Here is a 24,089-nt window from a genome sequence, read left to right on the forward strand (position 1 = left end):
GAGAGAGAGCAGTAGAGAGAGAGAGCAGTAGAGAGAGAGAGCAGTAGAGAGAGAGAGCAGTAGAGAGAGAGCAGTAGAGAGCGAGAGAGAGAGCAAGATAGAGAGCGAGAGAGAAACAGAAAGAAACAGAGAGAGAGAGACAGACAGGCGGGTTAGGTGGCGCTAATTAAGAGATATAGGACCATAAATGTCACAGGAGACGCCGCCTCTCAGCTCTGGACAACATCAGGGGCCACAGAGTCAAGGTAACACAGGGCTGGGAGGACAGAGAGATGTACTAGTGTATGGTCACAACACAGTTAAGAATACATACAGCAACAGAGGTAGGTGTGTGTAGGAGTACTCTAGGTGAGATGGGGCTACAGAGAGAGAGAGTAAATACAACCCAATACATTGTAAATACAACTCATAATTATGTTAATCCATAAGTCTTTATTCATTTGGAACTTCTGTAAGTGTAATGTTCACCTTTCACTTTTTTACTGTTTATTTCACTTTTGTTTATTACCTACTCCACTTGCTTTGGCAATGATAACATATATGTTTCCCATGCCAATAAAGACCCTTAAATTGAAATTTAATTGAGAGAGAGAGCGAGAGGGAGAGAGGGACAGAAAGAAAGATGTTGGGCAGGAAAGAGAGGTTAAGTGAGAGACTGCTGCGCCGTGCAATCTGACTGTGTGTGACTGCGTGTGAGAGAGTGAGTGTGGAGAAGAGCACTATGTGAGACTGCAGTGGTTGAGTCTGAGCCGGGGGTTGGCCTGGACTCTGGGAGTGATCTCATTGAGAAGGCCTGTACTGACTGCAGATGGGATTTTCATGAGAAAACGTTGCTGTGAACGGCACTGCTTATCCCTATTGTCTGAAACTAACCAGAGACGAGAGAGACTAGAGAGAGACTAGAGAGAGAGAGAGAGAGAGAGGGAGAGAGACTAGAGAGAGAGAGGGAGAGAGACTAGAGAGAGAGAGGGAGAGAGAGAGAGAGGGAGAGAGACTAGACAGAGAGACTAGAGAGAGAGACTAGAGAGGGACTAGAGAGAGAGACTAGAGAGGGACTAGAGAGAGAGAGACAAGAGATACATAGACTAGAGAGACTAGAGAGAGAAAGAGAGAGAGAGAAAGAGAAAGACTAGAGAGAGAGAGACACTAGAGAGACAGAGAGACTAGAGAGAGACTAGAGAGAGAGAGACTAGAGAGAGAGAGAGACTAGAGAGAGAGAGACTAGAGAGAGAGAGACACTAGAGAGACAGAGAGACTAGAGAGACTAGAGAGACTAGAGAGAGAGAGAAAGACTAGAGAGAGAGAGAAAGACTAGAGAGAGAGAGAGAGAGACTAGAGAGAGAGAGACTAGAGAGAGAGAGAGAGAGACTAGAGAGTGAGAGACTAGAGAGAGAGAGAGAGAGAGAGAGACTAGAGAGACTAGAGAGAGAGAGAGAGAGAGAGAGAGAGAGAGAGAGAGAGAGACTAGAGAGAGAGAGACTAGAGAGAGAGAGACTAGAGAGAGAGAGACTAGAGAGAGAGAGAGAGAAAGAAAGAAAAAGAGAGTTAAGCCTCAGTTAAGCCCATAGACTCAGACTATACTTAATGTATACTAATACGAGGGATTCATGTGAAATGGCACCCTATTTCCTATGTAGTGCACTTTTTTTTGACCAGACCCCTATTTGTACTCTGGTCAGAAGTCACTACATAGGGAAGTGGAAGTCATTTCAGATCAGACCTATACTCCCCAGCCTCTGCCTGCCATCCTACCTTCCAGCTTTTGTGGAGGATCCCAGTGTAGTAAAAAAAAAAGATGGTCCTAATCTCTAACAGGTATGAGAAAATCTCCCGGCCTAGACTCAAGGCCTCCACCGACGCCAGTTGATATGTGAGCGTCAGAAAACCCAGGGCTTTGGTTCCCTCTCTCTCCCTCCCTCTCCCTCTCGCTCTCTCCCAGTCTGTCTCCCTGCCTCTTACCTCCCCCTCTCTTTCCTTCGCTCTCCCTTTCTCTCCCCCACCCTTCTTTTCTCTGCCATTCAAGCTTTGATCCCCCACTCCTCTCACAGCTGAGGAGAACAATGGGATCTGTCCCTCCCTCTTTATTTAGTGTAAATCCACTCCTGGGACCATTAGACTGGGCCATCGATTACAAACAGATGATCTAGGGTGTGTTCCAAATAGTACACTATTCCCTACATAGGGCCCTGGTCAAAAGGAGTGCACTGTATAGGGTGCCATTTGAGAATAGGGTTCCATTTGGGACACAGTCCTACAGTCACTAAGAGGATCTTGAAATACCAGAGAATGCATGTAGGGGTTCTAGGAAAAGCCCAAGTCATTACATCACTGGAATGGGAGTCAGGGCAAGATGGCGATAAGCGCTAGCTAGCTAACCCAATGTCTTTACAGCATCACTGTTTGATGAAGGGGAACTAAAGAGGACTTTTACAAGACGATTTCAGACTTGCATAGAAATGTTGATGACACAATAAGAACCCCTTTCAGTATTTGTCCGCGGCGTGAATGTGAGTGTTGTTTGCAGCCGCTAGCTCTAGCTAGCCTAGTAGCTTGGCACAGGTCCAGCAGGAGGATTAAATGGAGGTGATTGATCAAAGTGTGTGAGCCTGGGGTGTGAGGGGTAGTCCGTCAGGACCACTATGAACATCTGTGCCGGTGTAATTAGCTGTGGTCTGTCGTGTTCATCCAAAATACATTTGGCAAGAGCTTTACCATATATATCCCTATATTATAATATACATATTAAATACCAAATCATCATTTTATATATATATATAAACATTTCTCCGATATCACATTTTAACAACCAAAAATATGATAAAATCTCTTGTATTAGTATACGATGATACAGTCCACTTCCATCAGATCGTGAACTGGACTGTGTGTACAGTATGGTCTCTCCCTGCGGCCTCTATAGAGGACAACAGAACACGCTCCGTACCTCCTCCTCCTCATCCCCTGCCATTCAGCTGCCCTTCATGCTCAGTGACTGGAGCATCGCATGGCGGGCACCGAGGGCAAACGCTGATTTATCACCTCATTCCCATCCAGATGTGCTTGAGCCCACCACCTACCCACCCACGCATGCAGATTCATTACCAGGACCAGTGGGGAGAGGGGGGCTGTGGTCGGTCATTTCCCCTGCTAGAGGCCCATTACCCAGGCATGGCCAGTGGCATGGTGCATGGTTAATACAACCGGACGGTAAATTGGATCTCTGACACCCACTATTTACCTTGGAGCTGCTCTGATGATCAGGAGAATGAATAAATCCACACCCCGCACAGCATGGTGCCATCAGAGAGAGAGCAGATAAAGTGTGTGTGTGTGTGTGAGCAAAAGAGAGAACGATTGAAGAGAGAGAGAGAGCGAGAGAGAGAGAGAGAGAGAGAGATTGGAGGTGTATTGCATGAACACACATACACATGAATGAAGAGAGGGAGGAAAGTGAGTGAGTCTAAGAAAGAGTTTGTTGTCACCCTCCTCCCTGAGTCCAATCAGCTGGGGAGGTTTCTCCACACACACGACTGAAGCCCGGCGTTAGTTTTACTTAGTCAAATACACCAGCAGTGCGTCTCCAGCCCCGAGCCGTAGCCAGCCTCAGCCCCTCAGTGTTTGTGAGGAAGCAGGCCTGTGGAGGAGGCAGAAATGGGTTGCTAGTCTGGGCCGTGTCAGGGCCAGGGGCCAAGGGGGGTGGAGGTTGGGATGGAGGGGGGTAGCACCAAGGGAGACCGCCACTATGGCGTGACAACTGTTTCAGCCGTGGTCCTGGTCTGGTCTGGTCCAGGTCTGGGCTAGGCCTTCCGGGGCTGGTTTGTGTCAGAACAGGCAATGGAGGACGGGTAATGGTGGAGGGGAAGGGACAGGGTAGGGAGGGAGGGACAGGAGAGAGAGGGACAGGTTATGGAGGGGCAGGGTAGGGAGGTACAGGGTAGGGAGGGACAGGGTAGTGAGGGAAAGGGTAGGGTGGGACAGGAGAGAGAGGGACAGGAGAGAGAGGGACAGGAGAGAGAGGGACAGGGTAGGGAGGGACAGGGTAGTGAGGGAAAGGGTAGGGAGGGACAGCTGGAAGAGAGGCACCCTGCCCCAGAGGCCTACAGTCTACACAGGCCAAGCCATGGTACAGTGGAGGGTGGAATGGGGTAGAGGAGGGGGTGGGTTCTAGCTGAGCATTTGGAATGTCTCAAGGCAGATTAGGGAACGCTGCGGAGACCGTTGCCATGTTTTCCCAGACGGGGACTGCTTCCTGGTCATGCTCTCCCTCCATCAGCGAGAGAACATCAGCTCTCTTCTTCCACTTCCTCTTCTCTGTGTTGACTAATGCCACATTAAGACTACCACCTTTTACTGCACCGGGACAGAGAGTACTGGTACACAGGTTCCCCTTCTATTGCCCTCTCTCTCTCTGTCTCCTGCCCTCCCTCTCCCTCTCTGTCTCCTGCCCACCCTCTCCCTCTCTCTCTTGCCCTGTCTCTCTCTCTCTCTCCTGCCCTCTCTCCTCTCTCTCTCTCTTGCCCTCTCTCTCGCTCTCTCCTGCCCTCTCTCTCGCTCTCTCCTGCCCTCTCTCTCGCTCTTTCCTGCCCTCTCTCTCCTGCCCTCTCTCTCTCTCTCGCCTGCCCTCTCTCTCTCTCTCCTGGCCTCTCTCTCTCTCTCTCTCCTGCCATCCCCCTCTCTCTCTCTCCTGCCCTCCCCCTCTCTCTCTATCCTGCCCTCCCCCTCTCTCTCTCCTGCCCTCCCTCTCTCTCTCTCCTGCTCCCTCTCTCTCTCTCTCCTGCCCTCTCTCTCTCTCTCCTGCCCTCTCTCTCTCTCTCCTGCCCTCCCTCTCTCTCTCTCCTGCCCTCCCTCTCTCTCTCTCCTGCCCTCCCTCTCTCTCTCTCCTGCCCTCCCTCTCTCCCTCCCTCTCTCTCGCTCTCTCCTGTCCTCCCTCTCTCTCTCTCCTGCCCTCTCTCTCTCTCTCTCCTGCCCTCTCTCTCTCTTTCCTGCCCTCTCTCTCTCTCTCCTGCCCTCTCTCTCTCTCTCCCTGCCCTCTCTCTCTCTCTCTCCTGCCCTCTCTCTCTCTCTCCTGCCCTCTCTCTCTCTCCTGCCCTCTCTCTCTCTCTCCTGCCCTCTCTCTCTCTCTCCTGCCCTCTCTCTCTCTCTCCTGCCCTCCCTCTCTCTCTCCTGCCCTCCCTCTCTCTCTCCTGCCCTCCCTCTCTCTCTCCTGCCCTCCCTCTCTCTCTCTCTCCTGCCCTCCCTCTCTCTCTCCTGCCCTCCCTCTCTCTCTCTCCTGTCCTCCCTCTCTCTCTCTCCTGTCCTCTCTCTTCTGTCCTCCCTCTCTCTCTCTCTCTCTCTCTCTCTCTCCTGTCCTCCCTCTCTCTCTCCTGTCCTCCCTCTCTCTCTCTCCTGTCCTCCCTCTCTCTCTCTCCTGTCCTCCCTCTCTCTCTCTCCTGTCCTCCCTCTCCCTCTCTCTCTCCTGTCCTCCCTCTCCCCCTCTCTCTCCTCCCTCTCCCTCTCTCTCTCCTGTCCTCCCTCTCCCTCTCTCTCTCTCTCTCCTCCCTCTCCCTCTTTCTCTCCTGTCCTCCCTCTCCCTCTCTCTCTCCTGTCCTCCCTCTCCCTCTCTCTCTCCTGTCCTCCCTCTCCCTCTCTCTCTCCTGTCCTCCCTCTCCCTCTCTTTCCTGTCCTCCCTCTCTCTCTCTCCTGTCCTCTCTCTCTCTCTCTCCTGTCCTCCCTCTCTCTCTCTCCTGTCCTCCCTCTCTCTCTCTCCTGTCCTCCCTCTCTCTCTCTCCTGTCCTCCCTCTCTCTCTCTATCTCCTGTCCTCCCTCTCCTGCCCTCTCTCGCTCTCTACCTCTCTCTCCTGCCCTCCCTCTCTCTCTCTCCTGTCCTCCCTCTCTCTCGCTCTCTCCTGTCCTCCCTCTCTCTCGCTCTCTCCTGTCCTCCCTCTCTCTCTCTCCTGCCCTCTCTCTCTCCTGCCCTCTCTCTCTCTCTCTCCTGCCCTCTCTCTCTCTCTCCTGCCCTCTCTCTCTCTCTCCTGCCCTCTCTCTCTCTCTCCTGCCCTCTCTCTCTCTCTCCTGCCCTCTCTCTCTCTCCTGCCCTCTCTCTCTCTCTCCTGCCCTCTCTCTCTCTCTCCTGCCCTCTCTCTCTCTCTCCTGCCCTCTCTCTCTCTCTCCTGCCCTCTCTCTCTCTCCTGCCCTCTCTCTCTCTCTCCTACCCTCTCTCTCTCTCTCTCTCTGCCCTCTCTCTCTCTCTCTCCTGCCCTCTCTCTCTCTCTCTGCCCTCTCTCTCTCTCTCCTGCCCTCTCTCTCTCTCTCTCTCCCTGCCCTCCCTCTCTCTCTCGTGCCCTCCCTCTCTCTCTCCTGCCCTCCCTCTCTCTCTCCTGCCCTCCCTCTCTCTCTCCTGCCCTCCCTCTCTCTCTCTCCTGTCCTCCCTCTCTCTCTCTCCTGTCCTCTCTCTCTCTCTCTCCCTCTCCTCTCTCTCTCTCTCTCTCTCCTGTCCTCCCTCTCTCTCTCCTGTCCTCCCTCTCTCTCTCTCCTGTCCTCCCTCTCTCTCTCTCCTGTCCTCCCTCTCTCTCTCTCTCCTGTCCTCCCTCTCCCTCTCTCTCTCCTGTCCTCCCTCTCCCCCTCTCTCTCCTCCCTCTCCCTCTCTCTCTCCTGTCCTCCCTCTCCCTCTCTCTCTCTCTCCTGTCCTCCCTCTCCCTCTCTCTCTCTCTCTCCTGTCCTCCCTCTCCCTCTCTCTCTCCTGTCCTCCCTCTCCCTCTCTCTCTCCTGTCCTCCCTCTCCCTCTCTCTCCTCCCTCTCTCTCTCTCCTGTCCTCTCCTCTCTCTCTCTCTCCTGTCCTCCCTCTCTCTCCTCCTCCCTCTCTCTCTCTCTGTCCTCCCTCTCTCTCTCTCCCTGTCCTCCATCTCCTGCCCTCTCTCGCTCTCTACCTCCCTCTCCTGCCCTCTCTCGCTCTCTACCTCCCTCTCCTGTCCTCTCTCGCTCTCTCCCTCCCTCTCCTGCCCTCTCTCCCTCCCTCTCCCTCCCTCTCCTGCCCTCTCCCTCCCTCTCCTGCCCTCTCTCGCTCTCTCCCTCCCTCTCCTGCCCTCTCTCGCTCTCTCCCTCCCTCTCCTGCCCTCTCTCGCTCTCTCCCTCCCTCTCCTGCCCTCTCTCGCTCTCTCCCTCCCTCTCCTGCCCTCTCTCGCTCTCTCCCTCCCTCTCCTGCCCTCTCTCCTGCCCTCTCTCGCTCTCTCCCTCTCTCCTGCCCTCTCTCGCTCTCTCCCTCTCCTGCCCTCTCTCCCTCTCCTGCCCTCTCTCGCTCTCTCCCTCTCCTCTCTCGCTCTCCTGCCCTCTCTCGCTCTCTCGCTCTCTCCCTCTCCTGCCCTCTCTCGCTCTCTCCCTCTCCTGCCCTCTCTCGCTCTCTCCCTCTCCTGCCCTCTCCTGCCCTCTCTCGCTCTCTCCCTCTCCTGCCCTCTCGCCCTCTCCCGCCCTCCCTCTCTCTCCCGCCTTCCCTCTCTCTCCCGCCCTCCCTCTCTCTCCCGCCCTCCCTCTCTCTCCCGCCCTCCCTCTCTCTCCCGCCCTCCCTCTCTCTCTCTCTCCCTCTCCCTCTTCCCCCCCCCCTGCCCTCTCAATCCATCTCACGCTGTCCTTTGTCTGTGATTATGGAAAATCTCACGGCCGTCGCACACCAGTGACAATACACAGACGGGAACAGTCTGCATTTTTACAGCTTTCACGTAATACGAGTATAAATTAAACATACCCACGCAAACAGGAACCTGCCTTGAGTTGTCACACAACCCCCACAAACCAGACAACACGCCAAGGACATCCTCGGTTATTCATTTCCCTTCATTCAAAACGAAGTGCGGTTATGTGGTTACTGTGATGCATTTATTTGCATAAAAACAGCATGTTTTCCATCCAGATGCAGCTTGTCGAGTGGTTGAGTAAATCACATGACCGTAGCCTCGCTGCAGAGGGGGTCTTCCTCCGTCCTTTAAATGTACAGAATATAGAGACTTCATCAGATACGGACCAGCGCCCCTGAAGAAGATTGGCCTTGCCAGTGGCCCCACATAATCACATGCCTATATGCCATAACATTGTAGTATGGGCAAGTATATAGGTGACCTATGCCCAGCAAGTTTCCAACATCAAACGCCTTTATAAACGTCAGCTGGGAATTGAATGAAGAGGGTGACTCTGAAGATGGGTCCTCTTGTACATTAGCCTGAGCAAAACGTCCCAGAGCTAGCTAACGGAACAGTTGAGTCACTTTGACCTTCAGCGGAACACCCACGGACACTAATCAACCTCTAACACGGTTCCACAGTGAGTGTACTGCTGGAAATGATGACTACTATCGCCCTACTGTGTGTCCTGGTTGAACGCCGATGTCAAGATGGTGATTTTCTGGCCAGGACTCTGATAGTAAAAGTTCTGAGGGAGGTTGGTTTTGGTTGGTGAACGGGTAATGTTGTTCATTTCAAATGTATACACTTTATTCCAACTGAACGTCATAATAGTGTCATGAGATGATATTCAACACAACATAAGTAATTGTGATATCAGAGCAATTAGGATATTTGTTTACGGATCATTTGTTTGGGGCTTCAGAGTGAAATGAAATACATTCAATGAAATACATATTGCATTATATAGGAGGTTATGTTGACCAGCTCTCGTTGTGTTATCTCTGGAGGTTATTAGAGCCAGGACGGTAGGTTCTTTTTTCCATGACAAAAATGAAGCAGACCAATCTCTTTGGTCCTTTAAAAACCTGCTGTATGTAACATATTGTACTACAGCTTAGAAAATAAATACATGTGACTCTGGATGACATCATGATGTTTGTTTCCAACATTAGAGCTGATTTCTAAACCAGTTCAACCCGCCATGTGTTGTGTTCCCTTACCCCCATACTAACGAGTATCACCATACTGGTATGGTCCCGGCACAGTACACACACAGTGCCCTCTGGGCCAGATGAGGCTGTCTCAGTGGCTGGCTGCCATGTCTGGCACTCTGAGTTACACTTCAGTGGCACCGTTTTAGACGAGAAGTCACACTCTAGTTGTGGGGTCAGCATCCTGTTCGCCTGCCCCAGATTTGTTAGTGTGTCAATGAGAGAGTTAGCGCTGTAAGCTAGCGGGCTAGCCGTGGTTTATTGCTATATTGGTGTACCGTGTTGCTGCTGTGGGGAGAGAGGGAGAGGCTGCCTGCCTGTTGGTTCAAAGTGAAGGGAGGATGAATAATGAATGAAAGCAGAGCGAGAAAAACACAAACACACTCCCGATTTTTAAGGGCTTTCTCAGACCTTAAAGTGGAGCACTTCATATAGCTTTCAGTGGGATCCCAGTGCTGGAGATGAAAGACTGCTGGGTTCAGCAACTCAACATGACTGAATCGTACTTACTTACCACACAGCCCTGCTGTTGAATGGAACACAAATAACAGCGTCAATAATGTCAGAGGATTATACCTTTTGCTGATGCTAATGGACTTTAATTGAATTGGATTCAACATCCAAGTTAAGAGCTTTAATGGTTCTGTGTGATACCGTGGAGTAATTCATGTCCAGCAGGGGATTTTAGAGATGGAAAAGACAAATAATATAATATTATAACAAATAATACGCAGAAAAACGTCACGTCAACTCTGTGTGTGTGTGTGTGTGTGTGTGTTACATCACCTCTCTGAGCATGGGGTCGGTGATGGAGCTGAGGTTGATGGTCCCTTCATAGGTCAGGTAGTAGAAGACGTTGAGAGACCTGGTGGCCTCAGGACCCTGCTGCTTGTAGCCAAAGATCAGGTCGATCCACTGGTGCAGCTGGCACGACACAAACTCACTCTCCAGAGCCTGGGAAGACAGGAGGAGAGGAGGAGCCATGGTTAGAGGGGATTGGGCTAAACGAAAGGGTTATTGAGCAGAGTGAGGCAGCGAGGACTCATGGTTAGAGGGGATTTGGATAGATAGAGTGGTACAAGAGGACCCCAAGATTATATCAATAATAGGAGGTAGGGAATCCTTACAAATTATTGATTGAGGTCACTCATAAGCCAGAGAACCAAGAGGGGATTAGACAAAGTCAAATGACCATTTATACAGGTCTACTGAAGCATTATGAGCAGATACAGTAGACCTGCTAAACTGCAAGACTGCAAATTATGTTCGCCTCTAATTGTTGTAATTCCAGAACGCTTACTCCACTCCCGCAACCCCCACAAAAAGCTGCAACTCAAAGCAGAACTTGTTCAAAGTCATTTCAATAGCAGATAGCAGCACTGACTATCATCTGCATAATGAAGAAAATGCTCCAATGCTAATCGTGTGAAAACATGAAACATGAGAACACTCCGTTCTAGTAGGACGTTGGGGACTCATTTTGGACTCTTCTTCCCCTTTCGTGGGACGACGAGACGAGATAATGTATATAGCGGTGCTTTGGAATGTCTCTGTCTCACCATAACATTGAGATACAAGCTGTTGTTCTACTCATTAGCTGGCAAAGAACGGAAAACATTTATGGTTTGTCATAAAAACAGCGATTGTGTTAATTTCTGGAAAAGCTGTCGGCACGGCAACAACAAAGGCTTCTAAACGCGTTCCAAATTAGAATGAGGAGGCCTTGATTGTCATTGCTGCCTTGTGGCACATTAATTCTGTGACAAAACATTAAACCGGTACACTTAAATGGCAATTTATATCATTTAAATGTTTACAGCCGGGGCTGGCCCATCACTCACTTAAATGTGACTTTCTGACAGCTAATTTTCCTTCAAATTCTCTCTCACTCTCTTAATTATAACTTTCAATCAGGGAGGAACGGCAGAGAGAGAGAGCGCGCGAGAGAGAGAGAGAGAGAGAGAAAGACAGAAATGGGGAAAGAACGAGATTCAGACAGAGAGAGAGAGGAGGTGAGCGAGAAAAAGAGAAAGCGAACAGCTAGATGTCTACTGCCTGTCTGCCATCATGACATCTCCCCCTGACGGGGTGATCGAGCCTCAGCCTGATGGTAAACTGTGAAAGCTCTTGTATAATGACTTTATGAGCCGTGGAAACAACATCAATAAATTGGTCGGTGTCAAGGAGAGAGAGAAAAGGCCCTGGGGCAGCAGAGCATTGAAAGGTCTCTGGGTTTTAATGTGGAACTGGGTCTGCGTCCTAAATGTAACCATGTTCACTATATACATATATCGCCCTATGGGCCCGGGTCAAAATGAGTGCACTAACTAGGGAATAAAGTACCAACATTGGGATGCAAGCTGGGAAGTGGAGTGGAGGAAGAACACTATTTAAATGAGGACTGGGAACATTTGTTATATAAGTGCACAACAAATTGTGTGAATAGGTTTATGGTTATTATACGTCATGGTTCTTTTTGTAAATGTTCAACAATTATACTTCTGCAATTATAGTTTGGCAACCTGGAAACATGGTGAAATTAGTAGCCACAGATAGCTCAATTATTTTCCCCCTTTAAAACACACAATAAAATATGAGAGAATATCAATGTTTTGGGAGTAATTATTAACAATAAGACCAAACAGAGCACCCCTGGAACAGAGCACCCCTGGAACAGAGCACCCCTGGAACAGAGAATCCCTGGAACAGAGCATCCCTGGAGCCTCCTTAGGTGCAGAGTCCAGGCTTTTTGTCTGCATTTCCTCCGACATAAACACACTTATGTTAATACGTTCAAAGCTCTGTGTCAGAGAGTGATTCATTTTATTAGGGCTACATGTCTATTAGAATCCAGGACAGGCCTCTTAATGACAAGCTGACTGGGGGCCGATGGGGGACCGGTGTGTGTGTGTGTGACAGAGAGAGAGCAGTTCATTATGCGCTAGGCCTGACCTTTGACGGGGCCCTGCTCCCTCTGTTTCTAAACTAATGCAGAGTCTGATGGCCATTTAATGCGTGCTGCAATCTCTTGTCAATCAAGGCAGGGAAACAAAGAACAGCCTGTGTTATTTCAGCACCCTCTCCAGAGGCCCGCCTTTATGGTAATGAGGATCTAGCATTTGGGGAAAGGGAGAGGGGAATAATATTGTGTCTGTCTCTGACTGAGATGCAATCGTTTGGTAGTGCCTAGAAATCCCCTCTCTCATCAGTGATTCAAGGAGCGTTTGGTAGTGCCTGCGGAGGTATAGTGAACTAGCTCTGTGGTGTGTCTTTCAAAGCCTCTCAGTCTGTGCTGCTAAAAGAGAGGCCCATTGGCAAATCTACCCTGTGTTCTCCCAGACATGTTTGATCAACAAGCAAAACGGCTGTGGGAGAACCATCTCTTTAATTTATTTTTTATTTTAAAAAAATTGTGTGTGTGGGGGGGAGGCAGTGTATTTTACAATAGTTCTCTTTTGTTTGATTTTAATCCCATCCTTCAGCTGCCCTCAACCGCCCTTTGCCATATATTATCAACTGTGCTGTGATGTTTGACAACGTTTCTGAACCTTTCTATCCTCGTAGTTTCTACAGATAGTAAATTAAAGATGACAATTTTTGCTAAAAGTAGTATATTAAAAACCCTTCTTCATTAAGATAAAGATCTTTCCTTCATCTAAAAAACATTCTTTGTCAGAGCCAGAAGTCTTGCGTAGACTAGAGAGAGCCAGAAGTCTTGCGTAGACTAGAGAGAGCCAGAAGTCTTGTGTAGACTAGAGAGAGAGAAGTGTTGTGTAGACTAGAGAGAGAGAAGTGTTGTGTAGACTAGAGAGAGATAGGTCTTGTGTAGACTAGAGAGCCAGAAGTGTTGTGTAGACTAGAGAGAGCCAGAAGTGTTGTGTAGACTAGAGAGAGCCAGAAGTGTTGTGTAGACTAGAGAGAGCCAGAAGTGTTGTGTAGACTAGAGAGACAGAAGTGTTGTGTAGACTAGAGAGCCAGGGGTGTTGTGTAGACTAGAGAGCCAGAAGTGTTGTGTAGACTAGAGAGACAGAAGTGTTGTGTAGACTAGAAAGCCAGAAGTGTTGTGTAGACTAGAGAGCCAGAAGTGTTGTGTAGACTAGAGAGAGACAGAATTATTGTGTAGACTAGAGAGAGACAGAATTATTGTGTAGACTAGAGAGAGAAGTGTTGTATAGACTAGAGAGAGCCAGAAGTGTTGTGTAGACTAGAGAGTCAGAAGTGTTGTGTATACTAGAGAGACCAGAAGTGTTGTGTAGACTAGAGAGCCAGAAGTGTTGTGTAGACTATAGAGAGCCAGAAGTGTTGTGTAGACTAGAGAGAGGCATAAGTGTTGTGTAGACTAGAGAGAGCCATAAGTGTTGTGTAGACTAGAGAGAGCCAGAAGTGTTGTGTAGACTAGAGAGACAGAAGTGTTGTGTAGACTAGAGAGACAGAAGGGTTGTGTAGACTAGAGAGAGACAGAAGTGTTGTGTAGACTAGAGAGAGACATAATTATTGTGTAGACTAGAGAGAGAGAAGTGTTGTGTAGATTAGAGAGAGAGAAGTGTTGTGTAGATTAGAGAAAGCCAGAAGTGTTGTGTAGACTAGAGAGAGCCAGAAGTGTTGTGTAGACTAGAGAGAGACAGAAGTGTTGTGTAGACTAGAGAGAGACTGAAGTATTGTGTAGACTAGAGAGAGACAGAAGTATTGTGTAGACTAGAGAGCCAGAAGTGTTGTGTAGACTAGAGAGCCAGAAGTGTTGTGTAGACTAGAGAGAGAGAAGTGTTGTGTAGATTAGAGAAAGCCAGAAGTGTTGTGTAGACTAGAGAGAGCCAGAAGTGTTGTGTAGACTAGAGAGAGCCAGAAGTGTTGTGTAGGCTAGATAGAGAAGTGTTGTGTAGACTAGAGAGAGCCAGAAGTGTTGTGTAGACTAGAGAGAGCCAGAAGTGTTGTGTAGACTAGAGAGAGCCAGAAGTGTTGTGTAGACTAGAGAGAGCCAGAAGTGTTGTGTAGACTAGAGAGAGCCAGAAGTGTTGTGTAGACTAGAGAGAGCCAGACGTGTTGTGTAGACTAGAGAGAGAGAAGTGTTGTGTAAACTAGAGAGCCAGAAGTGTTGTGTAGACTAGAGAGAGCCAGAAGTGTTGTGTAGACTAGAGAGAGCCAGAAGTGTTGTGTAGACTAGAGAGAGACTGGAGTATTGTGTAGACTAGAGAGACTGAAGTATTGTGTAGACTAGAGAGAGACAGAAGTATTGTGTAGACTAGAGAGCCAGAAGTGTTGTGTAGACTAGAGAGAGAGAAGTGCTGTGTAGATTAGAGAGAGAGAAGTGTTGTGTAGATTAGAGGAAGCCAGAAGTGTTGTGTAGACTAGAGAGAGCCAGAAGTGTTGTGTAGACTAGAGAGAGAAGTGTTGTATAGGCTAGATAGAGGAGTGTTGTGTAGACTAGAGAGAGCCAGAAGTGTTGTGTAGACTAGAGAGAGACAGAAGTGTTGTGTAGACTAGAGAGAGCCAGAAGTGTTGTGTAGACTAGAGAGAGCCAGAAGTGTTGTGTAGACTAGAGATAGCCAGACGTGTTGTGTAGACTAGAGAGAGAGAAGTGTTGTGTAAACTAGAGAGAGAGAAGTGTTGTGTAGACTAGAGAGAGAAGTGTTGTGTAGACTAGAGAGAGACAGAAGTGTTGTGTAGACTAGAGAGAGAAGTGTTGTGTAGACTAGAGAGAGAAGTGTTGTGTAGACTAGAGAGAGAAGTGTTGTGTAGACTAGAGAGAGAGACGTGTTGTGTAGACTAGAGAGAGCCAAAAGTGTTGTGTAGACTAGAGAGAGAGAGGTGTTGTGTAGACTAGAGAGAGCCAGACGTGTTGTGTAGACTAGAGGGAGCCAGAAGTGTTGTGTAGACTAGAGAGAGAAGTGTTGTGTAGACTAGAGAGAGAGAAGTGTTGTGTAGACTAGAGAGAGAGAAGTGTTGTGTAGACTAGAGAGAGCCAGAAGTGTTGTGTAGACTAGAGAGAGCCAGAAGTGTTGTGTAGACTAGAGAGAGCCAGACGTGTTGTGTAGACTAGAGAGAGCCAGAAGTGTTGTGTAGACTAGAGAGAGCCAGAAGTGTTGTGTAGACTAGAGAGAGCCAGAAGTGTTGTGTAGACTAGAGAGAGAGAAGTGTTGTGTAGACTAGAGAGAGACAGAAGTGTTGTGTAGACTAGAGAGAGAAGTGTTGTGTAGACTAGAGAGAGAAGTGTTGTGTAGGCTAGAGAGAGAAGTGTTGTGTAGGCTAGAGAGAGAAGTGTTGTGTAGACTAGAGAGAGCCAAAAGTGTTGTGTAGACTAGAGGGAGCCAGAAGTGTTGTGTAGACTAGAGGGAGCCAGAAGTGTTGTGTAGACTAGAGAGAGAGAAGTGTTGTGTAGACTAGAGAGAGCCAGAAGTGTTGTGTGGACTAGAGAGAGCCAGAAGTGCTGTGTAGACTAGAGAGAGCCAGAAGTGTTGTGTAGACTAGAGAGAGAGAAGTGTTGTGTAGACTAGAGAGAGCCAAAAGTGTTGTGTAGACTAGAGGGAGCCAGAAGTGTTGTGTAGACTAGAGGGAGCCAGAAGTGTTGTGTAGACTAGAGAGAGAGAAGTGTTGTGTAGACTAGAGAGAGCCAGAAGTGTTGTGTAGACTAGAGACAGCCAGAAGTGTTGTGTAGACTAGAGAGAGCCAGAAGTGTTGTGTAGACTAGAGAGAGCCAAAAGTGTTGTGTAGACTAGAGAGAGACAGAAGTGTTGTGTAGACTAGAGAGAGAGAAGTGTTGTGTAGACTAGAGAGAGCCAGAAGTGTTGTATAGACTAGAGAGAGCCAGAAGTGTTGTGTAGACTAGAGAGCCAGAAGTGTTGTGTAGGCTAGAGAGAGTCAGAAGTGTTGTGTATACTAGAGAGACAAGAAGTGTTGTGTAGACTAGAGAGCCAGAAGTGTTGTGTAGACTAGAGAGAGAGAAGTGTTGTGTAGATTAGCGAGAGGCAGAAGTGTTGTGTAGACTAGAGAGAGCCAGAAGTGTTGTGTAGACTAGAGAGAGCCAGAAGTGTTGTGTAGACTAGAGAGACAGAAGTGTTGTGTAGACTAGAGAGAGACAGAAGTGTTGTGTAGTCTAGAGAGAGACATAATTATTGTGTAGACTAGAGAGAGACATAATTATTGTGTAGACTAGAGAGAGAGAAGTGTTGTGTAGATTAGAGAGAGAGAAGTGTTGTGTAGATTAGAGAAAGCCAGAAGTGTTGTGTAGACTAGAGAGAGCCAGAAGTGTTGTGTAGACTAGAGAGAGACTGGAGTATTGTGTAGACTAGAGAGACTGAAGTATTGTGTAGACTAGAGAGAGACAGAAGTATTGTGTAGACTAGAGAGCCATAAGTGTTGTGTAGACTAGAGAGAGAGAAGTGCTGTGTAGATTAGAGAGAGAGAAGTGTTGTGTAGATTAGAGAAAGCCAGAAGTGTTGTGTAGACTAGAGAGAGCCAGAAGTGTTGTGTAGACTAGAGAGAGAAGTGTTGTATAGGCTAGATAGAGAAGTGTTGTGTAGACTAGAGAGAGCCAGAAGTGTTGTGTAGACTAGAGAGAGCCAGAAGTGTTGTGTAGACTAGAGAGACAGAAGTGTTGTGTAGACTAGAGAGACAGAAGGGTTGTGTAGACTAGAGAGAGACAGAAGTGTTGTGTAGTCTAGAGAGAGACAGAATTATTGTGTAGACTAGAGAGAGACATAATTATTGTGTAGACTAGAGAGAGAGAAGTGTTGTGTAGATTAGAGAGAGAGAAGTGTTGTGTAGATTAGAGAAAGCCAGAAGTGTTGTGTAGACTAGAGAGAGCCAGAAGTGTTGTGTAGACTAGAGAGAGCCAGAAGTGTTGTGTAGACTAGAGAGAGACTGGAGTATTGTGTAGACTAGAGAGACTGAAGTATTGTGTAGACTAGAGAGAGACAGAAGTATTGTGTAGACTAGAGAGCCAGAAGTGTTGTGTAGACTAGAGAGAGAGAAGTGCTGTGTAGATTAGAGAGAGAAGTGTTGAGTAGATTAGAGAAAGCCAGAAGTGTTGTGTAGACTAGAGAGAGCCAGAAGTGTTGTGTAGACTAGAGAGAGAAGTGTTGTATAGGCTAGATAGAGAAGTGTTGTGTAGACTAGAGAGAGCCAGAAGTGTTGTGTAGACTAGAGAGAGCCAGAAGTGTTGTGTAGACTAGAGAGAGCCAGAAGTGTTGTGTAGACTAGAGAGAGCCAGAAGTGTTGTGTAGACTAGAGATAGCCAGACGTGTTGTGTAGACTAGAGAGAGAGAAGTGTTGTGTAAACTAGAGAGAGAGAAGTGTTGTGTAGACTAGAGAGAGAAGTGTTGTGTAGACTAGAGAGAGAAGTGTTGTGTAGGCTAGAGATAGAAGTGTTGTGTAGGCTAGAGATAGAAGTGTTGTGTAGACTAGTGAGAGACAGAAGTGTTGTGTAGACTAGAGAGAGAAGTGTTGTGTAGACTAGAGAGAGAAGTGTTGTGTAGGCTAGAGAGAGCCAAAAGTGTTGTGTAGACTAAGAGAGAGAGAAGTGTTGTGTAGACTAGAGAGAGCCAAAAGTGTTGTGTAGACTAGAGAGAGAGAGGTGTTGTGTAGACTAGAGAGAGCCAGACGTGTTGTGTAGACTAGAGGGAGCCAGAAGTGTTGTGTAGACTAGAGGGAGCCAGAAGTGTTGTGTAGACTAGAGAGAGAGAAGTGTTGTGTAGACTAGAGAGAGAGAAGTGTTGTGTAGACTAGAGAGAGAGAAGTGTTGTGTAGACTAGAGAGAGCCAGAAGTCTTGTGTAGACTAGAGAGAGCCAGAAGTGTTGTGTAGACTAGAGACAGCCAGAAGTGTTGTGTAGACTAGAGAGAGCCAGAAGTGTTGTGTAGACTAGAGAGAGCCAGAAGTGTTGTGTAGACTAGAGAGAGCCAGAAGTGTTGTGTAGACTAGAGAGAGACAGAAGTGTTGTGTAGACTAGAGAGAGACAGAAGTGTTGTGTAGACTAGAGAGAGAAGTGTTGTGTAGACTAGAGAGAGAAGTGTTGTGTAGACTAGAGAGAGAAGTGTTGTGTAGACTAGAGAGAGAAGTGTTGTGTAGGCTAGAGAGAGCCAGAAGTGTTGTGTAGGCTAGAGAGAGCCAGAAGTGTTGTGTAGACTAGAGAGAGAAGTGTTGTGTAGACTAGAGAGAAGTGTTGTGTAGGCTAGAGAGAGCCAAAAGTGTTGTGTAGACTAGAGAGAGAGAAGTGTTGTGTAGACTAGAGAGAGCCAGAAGTGTTGTGTAGACTAGAGAGAGAGAGGTGTTGTGTAGACTAGAGAGAGCCAAAATTGTTGTGTAGACTAGAGAGAGCCAGAAGTGTTGTGTAGACAAGAGAGAGCCAGAAGTGTTGTGTAGACTAGAGAGAGACAGAAGTGTTGTGTAGAGAGAGCCAGATTCCTGAGGAGAGATCCAGATCCACCAAGGGAGATCCAGCAGGCAGCAGGGTTATTGATGGGCCAATTAGCAGCCACTGTCTGTTTCATCCTGTTCCACCGGGAATCCTCTGATAATTAATGAATAATTTAGCATGCCTTTATGTAAATGCCTGGCAGGGGGTGGATGGCACCGAAATATCACTACACTACCGTTATCAGGACGTTTCTATCACTACACTACTGTTATCAGGAGGTTTCTATCACTACAATACTGTTATCAGGAGGTTTCTATCACTACACTACTGTTATCAGGAGGTTTCTATCACTACACTACTGTTATCACTACAATACTGTTATCAGGTTTCTATCACTACACTACAGTTTTCAGGAGGTTTCTATCACTACACTACTGTTATCAGGAGGTTTCTATCACTACACTACTGTTATCAGGTTTCTATCACTACACTACTGTTATCAGGAGGTTTCTATCACTACAATACTGTTATCAGGTTTCTATCACTACACTACTGTTATCAGGAGGTTTCTATCACTACACTACAGTTATCAGGAGGTTTCTATCACTACACTACTGTTATCAGGAGGTTTCTATCACTACAATACTGTTATCAGGAGGTTTCTATCACTACACTACAGTTATCAGGAGGTTTCTATCACTACACTACTGTTATCAGGAGGTTTCTATCACTACACTACTGTTATCAGGAGGTTTCTATCACTACTGTTATCAGGAGGTTTCTATCACTACACTACTGTTATCAGGACGTTTCTATCACTACAATACTGTTATCAGGAGGTTTCTATCACTACACTACTGTTATCAGGAGGTTTCTATCACTACACTACTGTTATCAGGAGGTTTCTATCACTACACTACTGTTATCAGGAGGTTTCTATCACTACACTACTGTTATCAGGAGGTTTCTATCACTACACTACTGTTATCAGGAGGTTTCTATCACTACAATACTGTTATCAGGAGGTGTCTATCACTACACTACTGTTATCAGGAGGTTTCTATCACTACTGTTATCAGGAGGTTTCTATCACTACTGTTATCAGGAGGTTTCTATCACTACTGTTATCAGGAGGTTTCTATCACTACACTACTGTTATCAGGAGGTTTCTATCACTACTGTTATCAGGAGGTTTCTATCACTACACTACTGTTATCAGGAGGTTTCTATCACTACACTACTGTTATCAGGAGGTTTCTATCACTACAATACTGTTATCAGGTTTCTATCACTACACTACAGTTATCAGGAGCTTTCTATCACTACACTACTGTTATCAGGAGGTTTCTATCACCACACTACTGTTATCAGGAGGTTTCTATCACTACAATACTGTTATCAGGAGGTTTCTATCACTACACTACTGTTATCAGGAGGTTTCTATCACTACACTACTGTTATCAGGAGGTTTCTATCACTACAATACTGTTATCAGGTTTCTATCACTACACTACAGTTTTCAGGAGCTTTCTATCACTACACTACTGTTATCAGGAGGTTTCTATCACTACAATACTGTTATCAGGTTTCTATCACTACACTACAGTTATCAGGAGCTTTCTATCACTACACTACTGTTATCAGGAGGTTTCTATCACTACAATACTGTTATCAGGTTTCTATCACTACACTACTGTTATCAGGAGGTTTCTATCACTACTGTTATCAGGAGGTTTCTATCACTACAATACTGTTATCAGGTTTCTATCACTACACTACAGTTATCAGGAGGTTTCTATCACTACACTACTGTTATCAGGAGGTTTCTATCATTACAATACTGTTATCAGGAGGTTTCTATCACTACAATACTGTTATCAGGAGGTTTCTATCACTACACTACTGTTATCAGGAGGTTTCTATCACTACTGTTATCAGGAGGTTTCTATCACTACACTACTGTTATCAGGACGTTTCTATCACTACAATACTGTTATCAGGAGGTTTCTATCACTACACTACTGTTATCAGGAGGTTTCTATCACTACTGTTATCAGGAGGTTTCTATCACTACACTACTGTTATCAGGAGGTTTCTATCACTACACTACAGTTATCAGGAGGTTTCTATCACTACTGTTATCAGGAGGTTTCTATCACTACACTACTGTTATCAGGAGGTTTCTATCACTACACTACTGTTATCAGGAGGTTTCTATCACTACACTACAGTTATCAGGAGGTTTCTATCACTACACTACAGTTATCAGGAGGTTTCTATCACTACACTACTGTTATCAGGTTTCTATCACTACAATACTGTTATCAGGTTTCTATCACTACAATACTGTTATCTATCACTACTGTTATCAGGAGGTTTCTATCACTACACTACTGTTATCAGGAGGTTTCTATCACTACTGTTATCAGGAGGTTTCTATCACTACACTACTGTTATCAGGTTTCTATCACTACAATACTGTTATCAGGAGGTTTCTATCACTACAATACTGTTATCAGGAGGTTTCTATCACTACACTACTGTTATCAGGAGGTTTCTATCACTACAATACTGTTATCAGGAGGTTTCTATCACTACACTACTGTTATCAGGAGGTTTCTATCACTACACTACTGTTATCAGGAGGTTTCTATCACTACACTACTGTTATCAGGAGGTTTCTATCACTACACGACTGTTATCAGGAGGTTTCTATCACTACACTACTGTTATCAGGAGGTTTCTATCACTACACTACTGTTATCAGGAGGTTTCTATCACTACACTACTGTTATCAGGAGGTTTCTATCACTACACTACTGTTATCAGGAGGTTTCTATCACTACACTACAGTTATCAGGAGGTTTCTATCACTACACTACAGTTATCAGGAGGTTTCTATCACTACACTACTGTTATCAGGAGGTTTCTATCACTACAATACTGTTATCAGGAGGTTTCTATCACTACAATACTGTTATCAGGAGGTTTCTATCACTACACTACAGTTATCAGGAGGTTTCTATCACTACACTACTGTTATCAGGTTTCTATCACTACACTACTGTTATCAGGAGGTTTCTATCACTACACTACTGTTATCAGGAGGTTTCTATCACTACACTACTGTTATCAGGAGGTTTCTATCACTACACTACTGTTATCAGGAGGTTTCTATCACTACAATACTGTTATCAGGAGGTTTCTATCACTACACTACTGTTATCAGGAGGTTTCTATCACTACTGTTATCAGGAGGTTTCTATCACTACACTACTGTTATCAGGAGGTTTCTATCACTACACATACTGTTATCAGGAGGTTTCTATCACTACACTACTGTTATCAGGAGGTTTCTATCACTACACTACTGTTATCAGGAGGTTTCTATCACTACACTACTGTTATCAGGAGGTTTCTATCACTACACTACTGTTATCAGGAGGTTTCTATCACTACAATACTGTTATCAGGAGGTTTCTATCACTACTGTTATCAGGAGGTTTCTATCACTACTGTTATCAGGAGGTTTCTATCACTACACTACTGTTATCAGGAGGTTTCTATCACTACACTACAGTTATCAGGAGGTTTCTATCACTACACTACAGTTATCAGGAGGTTTCTATCACTACACTACTGTTATCAGGAGGTTTCTATCACTACACTACAGTTATCAGGAGGTTTCTATCACTACACTACAGTTATCAGGAGGTTTCTATCACTACACTACTGTTATCAGGAGGTTACACTACTGTTATCACTATCACTACTGTTATCAGGAGGTTTATCACTACACTACTGTTATCAGGAGGTTTCTATCACTACAATACTGTTATCAGGAGGTTTCTATCACTACAATACTGTTATCAGGAGGTTTCTATCACTACAATACTGTTATCAGGAGGTTTCTATCACTACAATACTGTTATCAGGAGGTTTCTATCACTACACTACTGTTATCAGGAGGTTTCTATCACTACACTGTTATCAGGAGGTTTCTATCACTACAATACTGTTATCAGGAGGTTTCTATCACTACTGTTATCAGGAGGTTTCTATCACTACAATACTGTTATCAGGACGTTTCTATCACTACACTACTGTTATCAGGAGGTTTCTATCACTACACTACTGTTATCAGGAGGTTTCTATCACTACAATACTGTTATCAGGAGGTTTCTATCACTACACTACTGTTATCAGGTTTCTATCACTACACTACTGTTATCAGGTACTACAGTTATCAGGAGGTTATCAGGACGTTATCACTACAATACTGTTATCAGGAGGTTTCTATCACTACACTACTGTTATCAGGAGGTTTCTATCACTACACTACTGTTATCAGGAGGTTTCTATCACTACACTACTGTTATCAGGAGGTTTCTATCACTACAATACTGTTATCAGGACGTTTCTATCACTACACTACTGTTATCAGGACGTTTCTATCACTACAATACTGTTATCAGGAGGTTTCTATCACTACTGTTATCAGGAGGTTTCTATCACTACAATACTGTTATCAGGTTTCTATCACTACACTACTGTTATCAGGAGGTTTCTATCACTACTGTTATCAGGAGGTTTCTATCACTACAATACTGTTATCAGGAGGTTTCTATCACTACACTACTGTTATCAGGAGGTTTCTATCACTACACTACTGTTATCAGGAGGTTTCTATCATTACAATACTGTTATCAGGAGGTTTCTATCACTACAATACTGTTATCAGGAGGTTTCTATCACTACACTACTGTTATCAGGAGGTTTCTATCACTACTGTTATCAGGAGGTTTCTATCACTACACTACTGTTATCAGGACGTTTCTATCACTACAATACTGTTATCAGGAGGTTTCTATCACTACACTACTGTTATCAGGAGGTTTCTATCACTACTGTTATCAGGAGGTTTCTATCACTACACTACTGTTATCAGGAGGTTTCTATCACTACACTACAGTTATCAGGAGGTTTCTATCACTACACTACTGTTATCAGGAGGTTTCTATCACTACACTACTGTTATCAGGAGGTTTCTATCACTACTGTTATCAGGAGGTTTCTATCACTACACTACTGTTATCAGGAGGTTTCTATCACTACACTACTGTTATCAGGAGGTTTCTATCACTACACTACAGTTATCAGGAGGTTTCTATCACTACACTACTGTTATCAGGTTTCTATCACTACAATACTGTTATCAGGTTTCTATCACTACAATACTTTTATCAGGAGGTTTCTATCACTACACTACTGTTATCAGGAGGTTTCTATCACTGCAATACTGTTATCAGGTTTCTATCACTACACTACTGTTATCAGGAGGTTTCTATCACTACACTACTGTTATCAGGAGGTTTCTATCACTACACTACTGTTATCAGGAGGTTTCTATCACTACACTACTGTTATCAGGAGGTTTCTATCACTACAATACTGTTATCAGGACGTTTCTATCACTACACTACTGTTATCAGGAGGTTTCTATCACTACTGTTATCAGGAGGTTTCTATCACTACACTACTGTTATCAGGAGGTTTCTATCACTACACAACTGTTATCAGGAGGTTTCTATCACTACACGACTGTTATCAGGAGGTTTCTATCACCACACTACTGTTATCAGGAGGTTTCTATCACCACACTACTGTTATCAGGAGGTTTCTATCACTACACTACTGTTATCAGGAGGTTTCTATCACTACACGACTGTTATCAGGAGGTTTCTATCACTACTGTTATCAGGAGGTTTCTATCACTACTGTTATCAGGAGGTTTCTATCACTACACTACTGTTATCAGGAGGTTTCTATCACTACACTACAGTTATCAGGAGGTTTCTATCACTACACTACAGTTATC

At 45.7% G+C, this 24,089-nt stretch overlaps 1 protein-coding gene across 1 annotated transcript in view; it reads right to left on the minus strand.

Moving 5' to 3' along the window:
* The window catches only part of LOC139374711 (lipopolysaccharide-responsive and beige-like anchor protein), a 370,713-nt gene that overhangs the window by 52,356 nt on the left and 294,268 nt on the right, over positions 1-24,089 (minus strand). Inside the window, exon 48 of the mRNA XM_071115819.1 lies at positions 9,647-9,814. Within this exon, the coding sequence (XP_070971920.1) occupies positions 9,647-9,814 (168 nt within the window). The remainder of the gene's footprint in view (positions 1-9,646; positions 9,815-24,089) is intronic.

The sequence above is a fragment of the Oncorhynchus clarkii genome, chromosome 19 (genome assembly GCF_045791955.1).
Source record: "Oncorhynchus clarkii lewisi isolate Uvic-CL-2024 chromosome 19, UVic_Ocla_1.0, whole genome shotgun sequence".
Classification (NCBI taxonomy): domain Eukaryota; kingdom Metazoa; phylum Chordata; class Actinopteri; order Salmoniformes; family Salmonidae; genus Oncorhynchus; species Oncorhynchus clarkii.